The 15,007-nt window shown below is 46.1% G+C and overlaps 1 protein-coding gene across 1 annotated transcript in view; it reads left to right on the top strand.

Moving 5' to 3' along the window:
* Nucleotides 1-2,205: 2,205 nt before the first annotated feature.
* The window catches only part of LOC137095406 (transcription factor SOX-8-like), a 35,074-nt gene continuing 22,272 nt past the window's right edge, over nt 2,206-15,007 (top strand). Inside the window, exon 1 of the mRNA XM_067462037.1 lies at nt 2,206-2,737. Coding sequence (XP_067318138.1) covers nt 2,322-2,737 — 416 coding nt within the window. The 5' untranslated portion in view covers nt 2,206-2,321. The remainder of the gene's footprint in view (nt 2,738-15,007) is intronic.

Here is a 15,007-nt window from a genome sequence, read left to right as displayed (position 1 = left end):
AAATATTGACAATTTATTCACACTGTCATTACTTGCAGCAATAGCCGATGTAGCGAAGCAACCAAGTTGGGGGGGGGGGGTGTTGAATGCTCTCATTAAGGAGGCCAGACTTGGTGGAGGTGGTTGACAGATGCAGAGCTGCAGGCTATTGAAGGCTGCTCTGCCCTTGCTGTGCTCTTTGCATCAGCGTGAGCTTTTTTGTCGTGTCAGGAGCAACTTGCGAAACCGCAAGTCGCTTCTGGTGTGAGAGAATTGGCCGTCTGCAAGGACGTTGCCCAGGGGACGCCTGGATAATTTGATGTTTTTATAATCCTTGTGGGAGGTTTCTCTCATGTCCCCGCATGAGGAGCTGGAGCTGATAGAGGGAGCTCATCCACCTGTCCCCGGATTCGAACCTGCGACCTGTCAGACTTCAGTCCTGCCGGCACAGGGGTTTAACCCACTGCACCACTGGGGGCTCCTCAGCGTGAGCTAAGAAGCAGTTTCAACTCCCCCCCCCCCTCCGAAATTTTCAACCACCTCCCGCAAAATTTTCAAAACTCCCTCCCCCCCCCCCCTGAAATTTTTAACCCTCCCCAAAAAAATTTTTTCTGGCTATGGCCCTGATTCCATCCAACATAGGCTGTAATCCCACAACCTGATCTGCCTTCCAACTAACTAGGAGTACCTCTGTCTCATCTGGATTTACCTTCAATTTATTAGCCCTCTTTCAGTCCATCACTGATGACAGGCATCGGTTTAGAGGTAGGATGGCATCCTTGGCTTTTGGTGGAAAGGAGTACAGTGTTCCCTCACTTATTGAGGGTGTTACATTCCAAGACCACCCACAAAAAGTGAAAATCCGCGAAGTATGGATGCTATATATTTATATCAAGTTCTAAAGGTGAGGCAGAAGCGAAGAGAGATTTAAGGGCACCACACACTTTATTTTTTGCTAGCTATCTCTGCTTTGTTTTGCAATATTCCAGTTCAAAGCAGATAATATGAGATTTTATTCAGCTGTGTGGAAGGGACCATAGGGCCCTTCCACACAGCCCTATATCCCAGAATATCAAGGCAGAAAATGGATTGTTGTAGGTTTTTTGGGCTTTATGGCCATGTTCAAGAAGCATTCTCTCCTGATGTTTTGCCTGTATCTGGGGCAAGCATCCTCAGAGGTTGTGAGGATGCTCACAACCTCTGAGGATGCTTGCCACAGATGCAGGCGAAACATCAGTAGAGAATGCTTCTAGAACATGGCCATAAAGCCCAAAAAACCTACAACAACCCAGTGATTCCAACCACGAAAGCCTTCGACAAGGCAGAATATCTGCCTTGTTAAACCAATATCTGGTTTGAAATGGGTTATCTGAGTCCACACTGCTATATATTCCAGCTCAGAGCAGATAATGTGGGATTTTATTCAGCTGTGTGGAAGGGGCCACAGGGCCCTTCCTCACAGCCCTATAGCCCAGAATATCATGGCAGAAAATGGGTTGTTGTAAGTTTTGCGGCTGTATGGCGATATTCTAGAAGCATTCTCTCCTGACATTTCACCAGCATCTGTGGCAAGCATCCTCAGAGGTTGTGATGATGCTCACAAACCTCTGAGGATACTTGCCACAGATGCAGGCGAAACGTCAGGAGAGAATCACAACCACTGAGGATGATTGCCACAGATGTAGGCGAAACGTCAGGAGAGAATGCCACAATATCTGGTTTGAACTGGGTTATCTGAGTCCACACTGCTATATATGCCAGTTCAAAGCTGATAATGTGGGGTTTTATTCAGCTGTGTGGAAGGGGCCTTATCAGAGTGTCCTTTGAGGAAAGGAAAAAGACAGGCAAGAGAAGTCCCGAGCGGTGGCCTTTAAGGCACTAACAAGCTCCGCCCGCCCTGTATGCAAATGAGGCGGAGATCGGGGGGCAATGAGGAACGCCCGAAGGGGCGGAGCTATCGGGTTCTGAGTCCCCACCCCCCACCCCTCAACAGCCAAAACCGGCGTCAGGGGCTGCGTTGTCGGGGCTTTTGCGCGGAGGAAGGACGGCGAGAGAAGTTGCTTGGAGAGTTTTTGGAGAGCTGGCGTTGCGCGCGGCCCCGACGCCCCAGGGAGCGCGCGTGGAGCCGGGGACCCCCTTCGGAAGGCAGCCCTGGGACGTGGGTCTCCAACAAGTGCCAGAAAGTCCTCGTTTGGGGTTTGGATTGGGGGGGGGGGGGGGAGAGAATTGGAGCTTTTTCCATTGCGCGCTTGCCTCTTTTTGGACGGCGCGCGTTTGGAGAGGTGGGTCCCCCTCTCCAAAAAGGGATCCCTCTTTTGCCGCTTCCTTCCTCCTTATTTCCGATGCTGGCGATGATGAGCGACGGCGAGGCCAAAGCCTTGCGGGCGGCTAGCCCCACCGACGGCGGGTCGCTCTCACCGGACAACTCCGACTCGGAGGCGCCTTCCTCTCCCAACGGGTCCGAAGGCGCGACTCAGAAGCGGGTCAAGGATGCCGGAGAGGCGCAGAGCCCTTCGGAGGCGGACGAGCGCTTCCCGGCCTGCATCCGCGACGCCGTCTCCCAGGTGCTGAAGGGCTACGACTGGAGCCTGGTGCCCATGCCCACGCGGGGCCACGGCGCCCTCAAGGCCAAGCCCCACGTCAAGCGGCCCATGAACGCCTTCATGGTCTGGGCTCAGGCTGCCCGGAGGAAGCTGGCCGACCAGTACCCGCACCTCCACAACGCCGAGCTCAGCAAGACCCTGGGCAAGCTCTGGCGGTGAGTCCATGCATGTAGATAGATAGTCAGAAGAAGGGGGGACGCTCTAGGCAAACTTGGCCCTCCAGGTGTTTTGGATTCCAACTCCCACCATTCCTAATAGCCTCAGGCTCTTTCCTCAGGAGGCTATTAGGAATGATGGGAGTTGGAATCCAAAACACCTGGAGGGCCAAGTTTGCCCATGCCTGGTCCACAGTGAGCATATAATGCTGTTTCAACCTGTATTATTTGACCATCATCTGGTCTCAGGTGTGAATTCAGAGCCGAGAAGTGTTTGGGATTGTTTAGCCTGGGGATTGTGGGAGATCCAGTTCTCCTCCCTCCCCAGGAAAAAAGGAAAGGGCCTGAGGTTGTTAGGAATGGTGGGAATTGGAGTCCAAAACATCTGATGGGCCGAAATTGGCCAATGCCTGATCTATGCAAAAGGAACCCTTCCAACATACTTTTGATCCAAGCCGGTTCCTTTTTGTAGAACCGCATTCGGAAATGGGTCCCCAAAGGTCATCTAGTCCAATCCCAGGAAACCAATTAGAGGGAACCCACAACTCAAATGGCTACTGAAGCCTTCCAAACTCTTGATTTGAAAAGTCAAGGTTCGAGAGTAAGGATTTCTCTTAGGGCCCTTCCACACATCTGAATAAAATCCCACACTATCCACTTGGAACATAGATATATAACATGTTTTATCATCTTTGTACTCATACGTTGTACGTATTTTACTGTGTTGTTATTGTGTTTTGGTTTTACTTTGTTGTAATATGCTGTTGGGCTTGGCCTCATGTAAGCCACCCTGAGTCCCCATTGGGGAGATGGTGGCGGGGTATTAAATTTATTATTATTATTATTATTATTATTATTATTATATGGCAGTGTGGTCTCAGATAACCCAGTTCAAAGCAGATATTGTGGGATTTTCTGCCTTGATATTCTGGGATATAGTTATATATCCACAGTTATATAACCCAGGCCCCTTCCACACAGCTGTATAAATCCACAATCTCCTCTTTGAACAAGATTATATGGCAGTGTGGGCTCAAGCAGTGTGGACTTCTTATCCCACATTATCTGGCATTGGAGAGGAGACATGGGGCCCTTCTACGCAGCCATATAATCCAGAATATCAAGGCAGATAAGACACAATCTCGGCTTTGAACTGGATTATATGGCAGTGTGGATTTCTTATCCCAGATTATCTGGCAGTAGAGAGGAGACATGGGGCTCTTCCACGCAGCCATATAAAACCCAGAATATCAAGGCAGATATTTTTTTATCATATCAGAAGCGATTGTGCAGGGGATGCCCAGATGTGTTACCACCCTGCTGGGAGGCTTCTCTCATGCCTTCGCAAGCTAGAGCTGACAGACAGGAACTCACTCCATTCGCAGATTCAAACTGGCAATTTTTAGGTCAGCAACCCAATCTTCAAGTCAGCAGTCCAGCTGGCACAAGAGTTTAACCCAACGTTTCTCAACCTGGGGAGGTTGTGAAGGGGGTGTCAGAGGGGTCGCCAAAGACCATCATAAAACACAGTGTTTTCTGTTAGTCATGGGAGTTCTGTGTGGGAAGTTTGGTCCATTTCTATCGTTGATGGGGTTCAAAATGCTCTTTGATTATAGGTGAACTACAAATCCCAGCAACTACAGCTCCCAAATGTCAAGGTCTATTTTCCCTAAACTCCACCAGAATTTACATTTGGGCATATTGAGTATTTGTGCCAAGTTTGGTCCAGATCCATCATTGTTTGAGTCCACAGTGCTGTCTGGATGTAGGTGAACTACAACTCCAAAAGTCAAGGTCAATGCCCACCAAACCCTTCCCATTTTTTTCTGTTGGTCATGGGAGTTTTGTGTGTCAAGTTTGGTTCAATTCCATCGTTGGTGGAGTTCAGAATGCTCTTTGATTGTAAGTGAACTATAAATCCCAGCAACTACAACTCCCAAATGACAAAATCAATCTGCCCCCCCCCCCCAACCCCACCAGTATTCAAATTGGGGCATATTGGGTATATGTGCCAAGGTTGGTCCAGTGAATGAAAATAAAATATATCCGATATTTACATTATAATTCACAACAGTAGCAAAATTAGAGTTATGAAGTAGAAACAAAAACAATGTTTTGGTTGGGGGTATCACAACATGAGGAACTGTACTTACTTACTTACTTACTTTCTTAGGCGATCCCTCGTTGGACGAGTAAGATGGTCTTCTATGAGGGGTTTCCCTGTGGGTCCGTAGGTGGCTGTGGAGCCCTATTCTTGCTCTGCATCTTCTTCTGCAGTGAGGGCATTGGTTTCCAGGTGGAAGGCGGTCCCGGTCAGGGTTGGCTTGACGCGCCTTCCTCCTGGCACGTTTCTCTCTTTCACCCTCCACTTGTGCCTCCTCGAATTCTGCAGCACTGCTGGTCACAGCTGACCTCCAGCTGGAGCGCTCAAGGGCCAGGACTTCCCAGTTCTCAGTGTCTATGCCAGAGTTTTTAAGGTTGGCTTTGAGCCCATCTTTAAATCTCTTTTCCTGTCCACCAACGTTCTGTTTTCCGTTCTTAAGTTCGGAGTAGAGCAACTGCTTTGGGGGACGGTGGTCAGACATCCGGACAATGTGGCTGGCCCAGCAGAGTTGATGTTGGAGGACCATCGCTTCAATGCTGGTGGTCTTTGCTTCTTCCAGCACACTGACGTTTGTCCGCTTGTCTTCCCAGGAGATTTGTGGGATTTTCCAGAGGCAGCGCTGATGGAATCGTTCCAGGAGCTGCATGTGACGTCTGGAGACAGTCCACGTTTCACAGGCATATAGCAGGGTTGGGAGGACAATAGCTTTATAGACAAGCACCTTGGTATCCCTACGGATGTCCTGGTCCTCAAACACTCTCTGCTTCATTCGGGAAAATGCTGCACTTGCAGAGCTCAGGCGGTGTTGTATTTCGGCGTCGATGTTGACTTTGGTGGAGAGGTGGCTGCCAAAGTAGCGGAAATGGCCAACATTTTCTAATGTTACACCATTAAGCTGTATCTCTGGCATTGGGGAGGGGATGGCTGGTGACTGCTGGAACAGCACTTTGGTTTTCTCGATGTTCAGTGACAGGCCAAGCTTCATGTATGCTTCTGCAAAGGTGTTGAGAGTGGCTTGTAGATCTTCTTCTGTATGCGCACAGATGACATTGTCATCAGCATACTGGAGTTCTATAACAGATGTTGTTGTAACTTTGGTTTTGGCTTTCAGTCTGTTGAGGTTAAACAGTTTGCCATCTGTCTGATAGATGATTTCCACTCTGGTGGGAAGCTTCCCATCAACAAGGTGAAGTATCATAGCAATGAAGATGGAGAATAAAGTTGGGGCAATAACACATCCCTGTTTGACACCCGATTCCACCTTAAATGGGTCACTTTGGGAACCATTGCTGTCCAAGACTGTTGCCATCATGTCATCGTGGAGGAGTCGCAGGATGTTCACAAATTTGCTTGGGCACCCGATTTTTTGGAGGATGGTCCAGAGAGCGCTGCGATTCACTGTGTCGAATGCCTTTGCAAGGTCGATGAATGCCATGAACAGAGGTTGATTTTGTTCTCTGTATTTTTCTTGGAGCTGTCGTGCAGTGAAGATCATGTCCACGGTTCCTCTGGAGGGGCGGAAGCCGTTCTGGGATTCTGGGAGAGTGTCTTCTGAGAGGGGCAGAAGGTGGTTTGCAAGGATTCTTGCGAGGGTTTTCCCAGCGGAGGTTAGAAGGGAGATACCTCGACAGTTTCCGCAGTCTGTTCTTTCCCCTTTTTTGAAGAGGGTGATGATGGTGGCATCCTTGAAGTCTGTTGGGATTTTCTCGGTCACCCACACTTCTCCTATGCGCTGGTGGAGTTGGTGTGTCAGCTCGGGTCCTCCCTCTTTAAAGATTTCAGCAGGAATCCCATCCGGTCTGCTGGCTTTGTTATTCTTTTGTTGGCTGATGGCATTGCTGACTTCTTCCAAACTAGGCAGTGCTGCAAGCTCATCCCTGGTTTCTTGTTGCGGGATTTGTGAGAGGACCTCTTCGGCCACATTGGAACTGCAGTTTAGGAGGCTTCGGTAGTGTTCTTTCCAACGTAGTGCAATTGACTTTTGGTCCTTTAGTAGTTTGGTTCCGTCTGATGAGCGTAGAGGCTGTATGCCATGGTTTCTTGGTCCATAGATAACCTTTGTGGCTTTTAAAAATCCTTGAGCATTATGGGTATCTGCCGGGTGTTGGATTTCTTCAGCCTTCTTTGTCCACCAGATATTCTTGAGTTCTCTTGTCCTTCTTTGGACCTCAGCTTTTGCACTGGCGTAGATCTTTTTCTTAGCAGCACAGTTGATGTATCTCTGCCATGTTTGGAAGGCTTTCCTTTTCTTGTCGATTAGCTGTTGGATCTCGATGTCATTTTCGTCAAACCAATCTTGATGTTTCTTGGCTTGGTATCCAATAGTTTCTTTGCAGGCTTGGATGATGGAGGTCTTCAGTTTGTTCCAATGTTCCTTAACATTTTCGGGGTGTACTGTGGGTAGATGGTCCTTGAGTGCTGTTTGGAGATGGGCTCGTCTGGAGGACTCCTGAAGGGCTTGGGTGTTCATTTTGCGCCTTGTCTTTCTTCCTTGGAGTCTGCGCTTGGGGCGATCTTGATAGCCATCTTGGATCGGATTAGCCTGTGGTCGGTCCAGTAGTCGTCATCACCTGTCATGGCTCTTGTGAGGAGCACGTCACGGCGATCTCTGGTGCGTGTGATTACATAGTCTAAGAGGTGCCAGTGCTTTGACCGGGGCTGCTTCCATGATGTCTTGAGCTTGTTCTTTTTGGCGGAAGAGCGTGTTGGTGATGACAAGGTTGTGCTCCACACATTTGGTGAGAAGCAGGATACCATTCAAGTTGCTGCTTCCAACCCCGTCTTTTCCTATGGTGCCTTGCCACAGATTGAAGTCTTGTCCGACTCTTGCATTGAAGTCCCCCAGGAGGATGATTTTGTCCTCCTTAGGTATCCCCGATAGGACGGTGTCCAGCTGACAGTAGAATTTCTCCTTGATGTCTTCATCATCATCTAGTGTTGGTGCATAGGCACTTATGATGGTTGCCCGTTGGTTTTTGGCAAGATCAATTCGGAGGGTGGAGAGTCGTTTTGGGCACCCCATCTGACCGAAGCCAGTGGGTGCTTCAGTCAGATGTTTCACCAGATCATTCCTGATAGCAAAGCCAACTCCGTGCAGTCTTTGGTCTTCTTCAGACAGTCCCTTCCAGAAGAAGGTGTAGCCTCCTTTTTCTTCCTTCGGCTGTCCCTCTCCTGCTCTCTGGTCTCCTGAAGGGCTGCTATGTCGATGTTAAAGAATCCCAGCTCACTTGCAATGATGGCAGTTCTGTGTTCGGGGAGTTTACTGTCACTGTTGTCCATCGGAGTCCGTACGTTCCACGTACCGAAGTTCATTTTTCTTTTTTGGTCGCAGGATGGTGACCCCACTGGATGCGGCAGTCCAGTCAGGGATGAGAGAGGCAGACTATGTTTAGGGCACCTTTTCTAGCCCCCTCCCCCTGTGAGGTGAGCAGAGTGGGTCCTAAAAAGGGCTGCTCAGTCGCGGATACAGCTGCCGAACTACTCAACTGCCTCGGACCTTGAGGTAGAACGACTGAGTCCGTACCCACTGCCCATGTGCCAGTCTGTGACTAGGGGCTTCCAGATTTCACAGTCCTGCCCCCGTCGCCACTCGCTGATCACCATGGGACATTTGTTGGTTTGTTTTTTATTTTCTTTGGAAGACGCCTGTGCGTGGGTTTTTTTTTGTGTGTGGAGGTCAGTGCACAACTGATCAACACACAGTCTTCACAGAGTGAGGTTCCACTGGTGATGTAGTTTAACACAATGACCATGGCTTCTCATTCTGTTGCAGCCTTCTTCTGCCTTCGCAGCCATTGTAACATGTGCCATGTTATGCTCCGCCGTTGAGGTCTTTGAGTCTTGAGACTGTGCTTGGTCTGGAACCTCCCCCGCGGCCACTCCTGGGAGTGCAGGACTCCAGTTGTTGTGCCCACAGGTTCATCGGAACACGCAAGCCCCCTCACCACGACAAGGTGACAGTCCATCGAGGGGGATGAGGAACTGTATTAAGGGGTCGAGGCATTAGGAAGGTTGAGAACCACTGGTTTGACCCATTGCACCACTGCTACTCCTTCAAGGTAGATAATCCACAATATCTGCTTTCACCTGGTTTATCTGAGTTTGCACTGCCAGATAATCCAGTTCAGTTCAAATTTTATTAAGCTATATGGGAGGGGCCTTAGAAGGTTTTTAATGGCATATATATATATATATATATATATATATATATAAAATCTCATTTGAGGATTTCTCCTAGAAGTCTTTTCATGGCAATATTATGATATGTGATATATGTATGTACGATATATCTCATTTCCTTCACATAAATAAAATCAGTTTAGAGACTACTATACTATGTAACATGTATTTTGTTCCTGAGTTAGAAATGCAATTTCCAAATTGGTTCTATTATATTTTTTAAAAGCATGGGAAAAAGGTTTATTAAACTTGAAAAAACTTTTTGTCACTGGGTTACTGTGAGTTTTCCAGGCTGTATGGCCATGTTCCAGAAACCTTCTCTCCTGACGTTTCGCCTGCACCTATGAAAGGTATTCTCAGAGGTTGTGAGGTCTTTTGGAAACTGGGAAAGTAAGGTTTATATATCTGTGGAATAATGTCCAGGGTGGGAGAAAGATCTGTTGTCTGCTTGAGGCAAGTGTGAATGTTGTCAATGGCCATCTTGATTAGCGTTTAATGGCCTTATCTAAGCAACAGTAAATAAAGAGCAACAGTCACAAAATAGGGGAATTCCAGACAAGAATAAATCAGGGCTAGCTAACACCTCCCAACAAGGGATCCCTCCAGGCAGCAGCCAGTCATGCTTTGAAGCTGCAAGGCCATTCAATGCTAATCAAGGTGGCCATTTGCAACATTCACACTTGCCTCAAGTGAACAAGAGTTCTTTCTTTCACCCTGAACATTATTTCACAGATATTACACCTTACATGCCTAGTTTCCAACAGTCCTCACAACCTCTGAGGATGCCAGCCATAGATGTGGGTGAAACGTAAGGAAAGAATGCTTCTGGAACATGGGCATATGGCCCAAAAAACTCACAGCAACCTGTTGAAAAACTTTGTTTTTGCAGGACATCCTGCACATTTTACTCTAGTTTTTCAATGAATATCTCCTTGAATGTCGACCAATGTAACATACTTTGTAGCAGCCATGAAAACAAAGTTTCTGGTATGCCTCATTTAGGCGCCTTCTACACAGCTATATGAAATGATTGTTTAATTTGGTAGTCTGGGTTATATAGCAGTGTAGAAAGTGGGGCAGAGTCACAACCAATTCAACCTCCTTTGTGGCAGCTATAAAAATGAAGTTTCTGGAGCACAACAATTCCTTTCGAAGTAATTATCGCACAATTAAACAGGAAATGACATCTTCAAACCAGGGACAGATTTTTTTGTTAAATTTTTGTTATATAATGTTATCTGCCAGTGGAGACTCTGGCCCCTTCTACACTGCCCTATATCCCAAGAATTGATCTCAGATTATCTGCTTTGAAGTGGATTATATGAGCCCACACTGCCAGACAATCGAGTTCAAAACAGATAATCTGGATTTTGTATGACAAAGGGACCTAAGAGTTTCATAGCATAAATACAGAAAATTCCAGAGTTAAGTAAAGGTAAATGTTTGCCCTTGACGTGTCCAACTCTGGGGGGTGGTGCTCATCTCCATTTCTAAGCCGAAGAACCGGCGTTGTCTGTAGACACCTCCAAGGTCATGTGACCAGCATGACTGCAGGGAGCATGGTTACCTTCCCAGTGAAGCAGTGCCTATTGATCTACTCACATTTGCATGTTTCCAAACTGCTAGATTGGCAGAAGCTGGGGCTAACAGTGGGAGTTCACCCTGCTCCCCGGATTACTAACCAAGTTACTAACTTACAAATGACTCATAGGTAAGAACAGGGCTGAGACAACAGGAAGTGAGAGGAATCTTCCCCTTGAAAGGAAGGGAAATTTACTTCTGGAAGGGTTATTATTGTGGGGAAAGGGAGTTCCATTGAAGCTTTCTCTCCAATCCACGTTTCCACAACAAACTAATTTTTTCAAAATCTTATTCTGACAGGGAAAGAAAGTGAGGTGGAATCTTTTAAATAGAGGCACAGTCAGCAAAACAAATATCACAGGGGTGATAACTCTTCCGTATGCTATCCAAAGCTGAAATATATATATATGTGGGTGGGTCAAAAACTAATGCCTCCTGTGTCATAATATCATTATGAATGAACATATAACAGCAGAAGTTGCTATAGATCATAGCCTGAACTTTCCTCTACACAAAAGTATCATTCAACATAGTCACCATCAATTTGTCACATTTGTGCCATTGTTTAACTCAGGCATCAAACCTATTTTGAAAACTTTCAGGGTTTTGCTTTGTGGCCCATGGTTTTAAAGTTGTTTTACCATCACTCAGGTCACTGAATCTGAAATCATATAGGTTGTCTTTCAAAGGTCCAAACAGATCAAAATCATAAACATTCTTCAAGCGATGATGGATTTCCTTAGGTGCACAACTTTCTTTTGCCAGAAATTCAGTGGCAACTTTTTATTTTAACTTCAGATTCATTGTTCTAATCAGTCAATTGAAAAAGAAAAGACTAAAAGACTATATCAGTAAGGTTACCTCTAACATATCAGTCCAGTAGCTGTGAAAGAAATAAAGTTAGAGCAATGGAGACATTACTTTTTGACCCACCTTGTATATATAGATTTAGATGGAATTACACTTTTAAAATGTCCCTGTTCTGACTTACAATCAATTTCAGCTTAAGGACAAACCTACAAAACCTATCTTGTTCATAACTTATATTTTCATATAATCCTTACTGTTTAAATGCGGTTTGGAGTTTTTCCCTTTCCACTTCTTGTGTCCTACAGTTGATTCCCGCCTCGCTTCCTCTTTAACCATACTGCGAGGTTCATCACAAACAACAGATTTTCTTTTCTTCATTAGACACATAATTACTATGAGTCACTCTACAAATTGAGCAAATTTTAAATTATAGAACAGGACCTACACTTGAACAGCACCAGCGCCCCACTTCTGTAGAGATTGCATCTTTCTGGAGGTTTTTGAAATGAGGCTGGATGGCTTTCTGCTGGAGATGCTTTGACTGTCTGTGTCTTCCTACCTGGCTGAAGCAGTGGACTAGATGCCTTTTGGGGGTCTCTTCCAGGGGAATCTCCTTCTCCGGAGGTTTTAAACGGAGGCTAAATGGGTTTCTGTGAGAGGGTTTTGACTGTGGCTTCCTGCCTGGCTGAAGGGGTGGATTGGATGCCCTTTGGGGACCTCTTCCAGTAGAATCTCCTTCTCTGGAGATTTTTGAACTGAGGCTGGATGGCTTTCTGTTGGGGATGCTTTGACTGTGTCTTCCTGTCTGGCTGGAGGGGTGGACTAGATACCTTTTGGGGGTCTCTTCCAGTGAAGTCTCCTCTAGAAGTTTTTGAACTGAGGTTGAAAGGTTTTCTGTTGGAAGGACTTTGACTGTGTCTTCCTGCCTGGCTGAAGGGGTGGACTGGATGCTCTTTGGGGACCTCTTCCAGTGGAGTCGTCTTCTCTGGAGGTTTTTGAACTGAGGCTGAATTGTTTTCTGTTTGGAGGGCTTTCACTGTGCCTGCCTGGCTAAAGGGGGTGGACTAGATGCCCTTTGGGTGTCCCATTCTCCTCCTTGGCTTTGCCTTTGTTTGTAAGGGGGAGCATTTTTCAGGTGATGCATCTACGGACTAGCAGGTGACACACTAGTTTGTCTCCACACACAGTTTAGAGATATCTGCCCTAGAGCCGAAAGAGTAGGCAAAGAGTGTGTATCCCATCTGAAATCCTGCGACTGCCTCCTGCAGGATCCTGGGACTTGTGAGACCTAGGGCCCTTCCACACAGCCATATAACTCAGAATATCAAGGCAGATATAATGGGGTGCACACTCTTTGCCTACTCTTTCAGCTCACATTGGGAGATAATCTGTTTCTATCAGTATGCATCCCCTATTTTTTTTTTTTTTAGAACTGGATGTATACTGTATTCAGATGGCACACTTATGGATTTTTCCATCGCGCACAAAAACAGTGCTTCATAAACTGTAATAAACCAGAAAACATGACAGATAGGGTCCTATGTACAATTGTTCCATTCTGGCGATGTTTCGCCAACGGACTCCTGACAGAATGGGGTCGAACATCATGTGCTCGGACCCATTCGGAATCATTTTCAAAGTCTCTGAAATGCAGAGTGTTTCCCAATTTGATACGGTCCTTCAATGACAATGCGAGCCAACAGTGCAATGCAGCAGCTAAAAAGGCAATGTGATTCTAGGTTGCATCACATGGAGGTTACAATCTAAATCACAGCTTCTCAAAAGGTAGGTCCTGACCTCAAATGAGATCCCCTGGGCACAAAGACATTTGCAAAGCGAATGGTTTCCTAATTATATCCATTTAATCAAATAAGGTCTAAATCAGACATGGGAAAACTTTGGCCCTCCAGGTATTTTGGACTTCAACTCCCACAATTCCTAACATCCGGAATTGTGGGAGTTGGAGTCCAAAACACCTGGAGGGCCAAAGTTTGCCGATGCCTGGTCTAAAGCAAGAGAGGTCCTATTTTGCTCCTATGTTTTGATAACCTCGCTCAATTTTACTTTCGTCAGACCTTACCTGGAATGAGCCTGTGATGGTATATGAGAGCCATATTTAAATATTTGAAAGCTCTTCCCATTAAGGAGGAAGAGGCTTGTTGTCTACGGAGGGACACAGTGGAGCAGTGGATTTCAACTGCAAGAAAAGAGATTCCGGCTAAAGAGATTCCTGACAGTAAAAATTGTTTTGAAATTGGAATATGCTGCCTGGGAACATGACAGAGTCTCCTCCTTTGGAAATCTTAAAGCAAAGATTAGATGGTCGTCTGTCAGGAGGGCTTTGATTGTGTCTTCCAGCGTCGCAGAATGAGGTTGGACTTGATAACCTTTGGAGGTCTCTTCCAAATCTAGGACCCCTTGTGCGCTACCATATAAAATCCAGATTATTTTATTTGAACTGGATTATATAGCAGTGTAGACTGATATAATCCAGTTCATTATCTGCTTTGATAACCTCGATCATATGGCAGTGTAGAAGGGGCCTAAGCTGCAATTGGCACTGAATTGGTAGGAATAGCCAATTATTTGGAGGCAATGTGAATCTAGACCAGGCATGGGCAGACTTCGGTCCTCCAGGTGTTTTGGACTTCCATTCCCACAATTGTTGTTAGGATTTGAAGGCCAAAACACATGGAGGGCTGAAGTTTCCCCATGACTGTTCTAGACTGTATCCAGTAGTCTCCAGTATCCACAAAGTGTGGATCAGAGAACTATATATGGGGGAGTTAAAAGTCGGAAGCTACATGACAACAACAATGGCATTGTGTAATGGCACAGGTGAAAGGATTGTGGATATTCTTATATGCAGTAAATAAAGGTCTGAGTTATTGTATTGTGCCTTTGTTTCCGATATTTATTTATTTATTTATTTATTTATTTATTATACTTTTATCTCGCCCTTTTCAGCCCGAAGGCGACTCAGGGCGGTGGATATAAGCACGGTTTTTGACAACTGCTCACATTTTTTTATTCCTTCTGAACTACCGATAGCATGTGTTTTGTTTTTTCACATTGCACCTTTCTGCACATAAATACCATTCCCTATGCAAAATCTTTCCTTCTTGGCCAGATTGGCTCAGAGTGGGTCTGTCTTTGTTCTCCTTTTTGGCTGAGACAGTGTGACTTGCCCAGGGTCACCCCATAGGTTTCCAAAACAAGCAGGGATCTGAACCCAGCTTTTGCAGACATATATGCCACCTCTGAAGACTTCCTAGTTCCAAACTCCTAAGTAAAACTTTTAAAGTTTTGTACATTATGTTATCAAAGGCTTTCATGGCAGGAATCACTGGGTTGTTGTGACTTGTCCGGACTGTCTGGCCATGTTCCAGAAGCATTCTCTCCTGATGTTTCACCCACATCTATGGCAGGCATCCTATGCATATCCATTTCTTTGGATATGCAACTGAGGGGGGTTGTTTGGAGGATTGATAGTTTATGGAATAGGTCCTAAGTATTTCAAGGCATCAGATCCTTGGATGGGAGACTGCCAAATCTCTATTTGAGAGGGGGGAAATGGCAAAACCACATCTTTACCT

This window comes from Anolis sagrei, chromosome Y (assembly GCF_037176765.1).
Source record: "Anolis sagrei isolate rAnoSag1 chromosome Y, rAnoSag1.mat, whole genome shotgun sequence".
Lineage (NCBI taxonomy): Eukaryota > Metazoa > Chordata > Lepidosauria > Squamata > Dactyloidae > Anolis > Anolis sagrei.
Note: the sequence above shows the minus strand (reverse complement) of the source record. Positions and strands in the feature narration are given on the sequence as shown.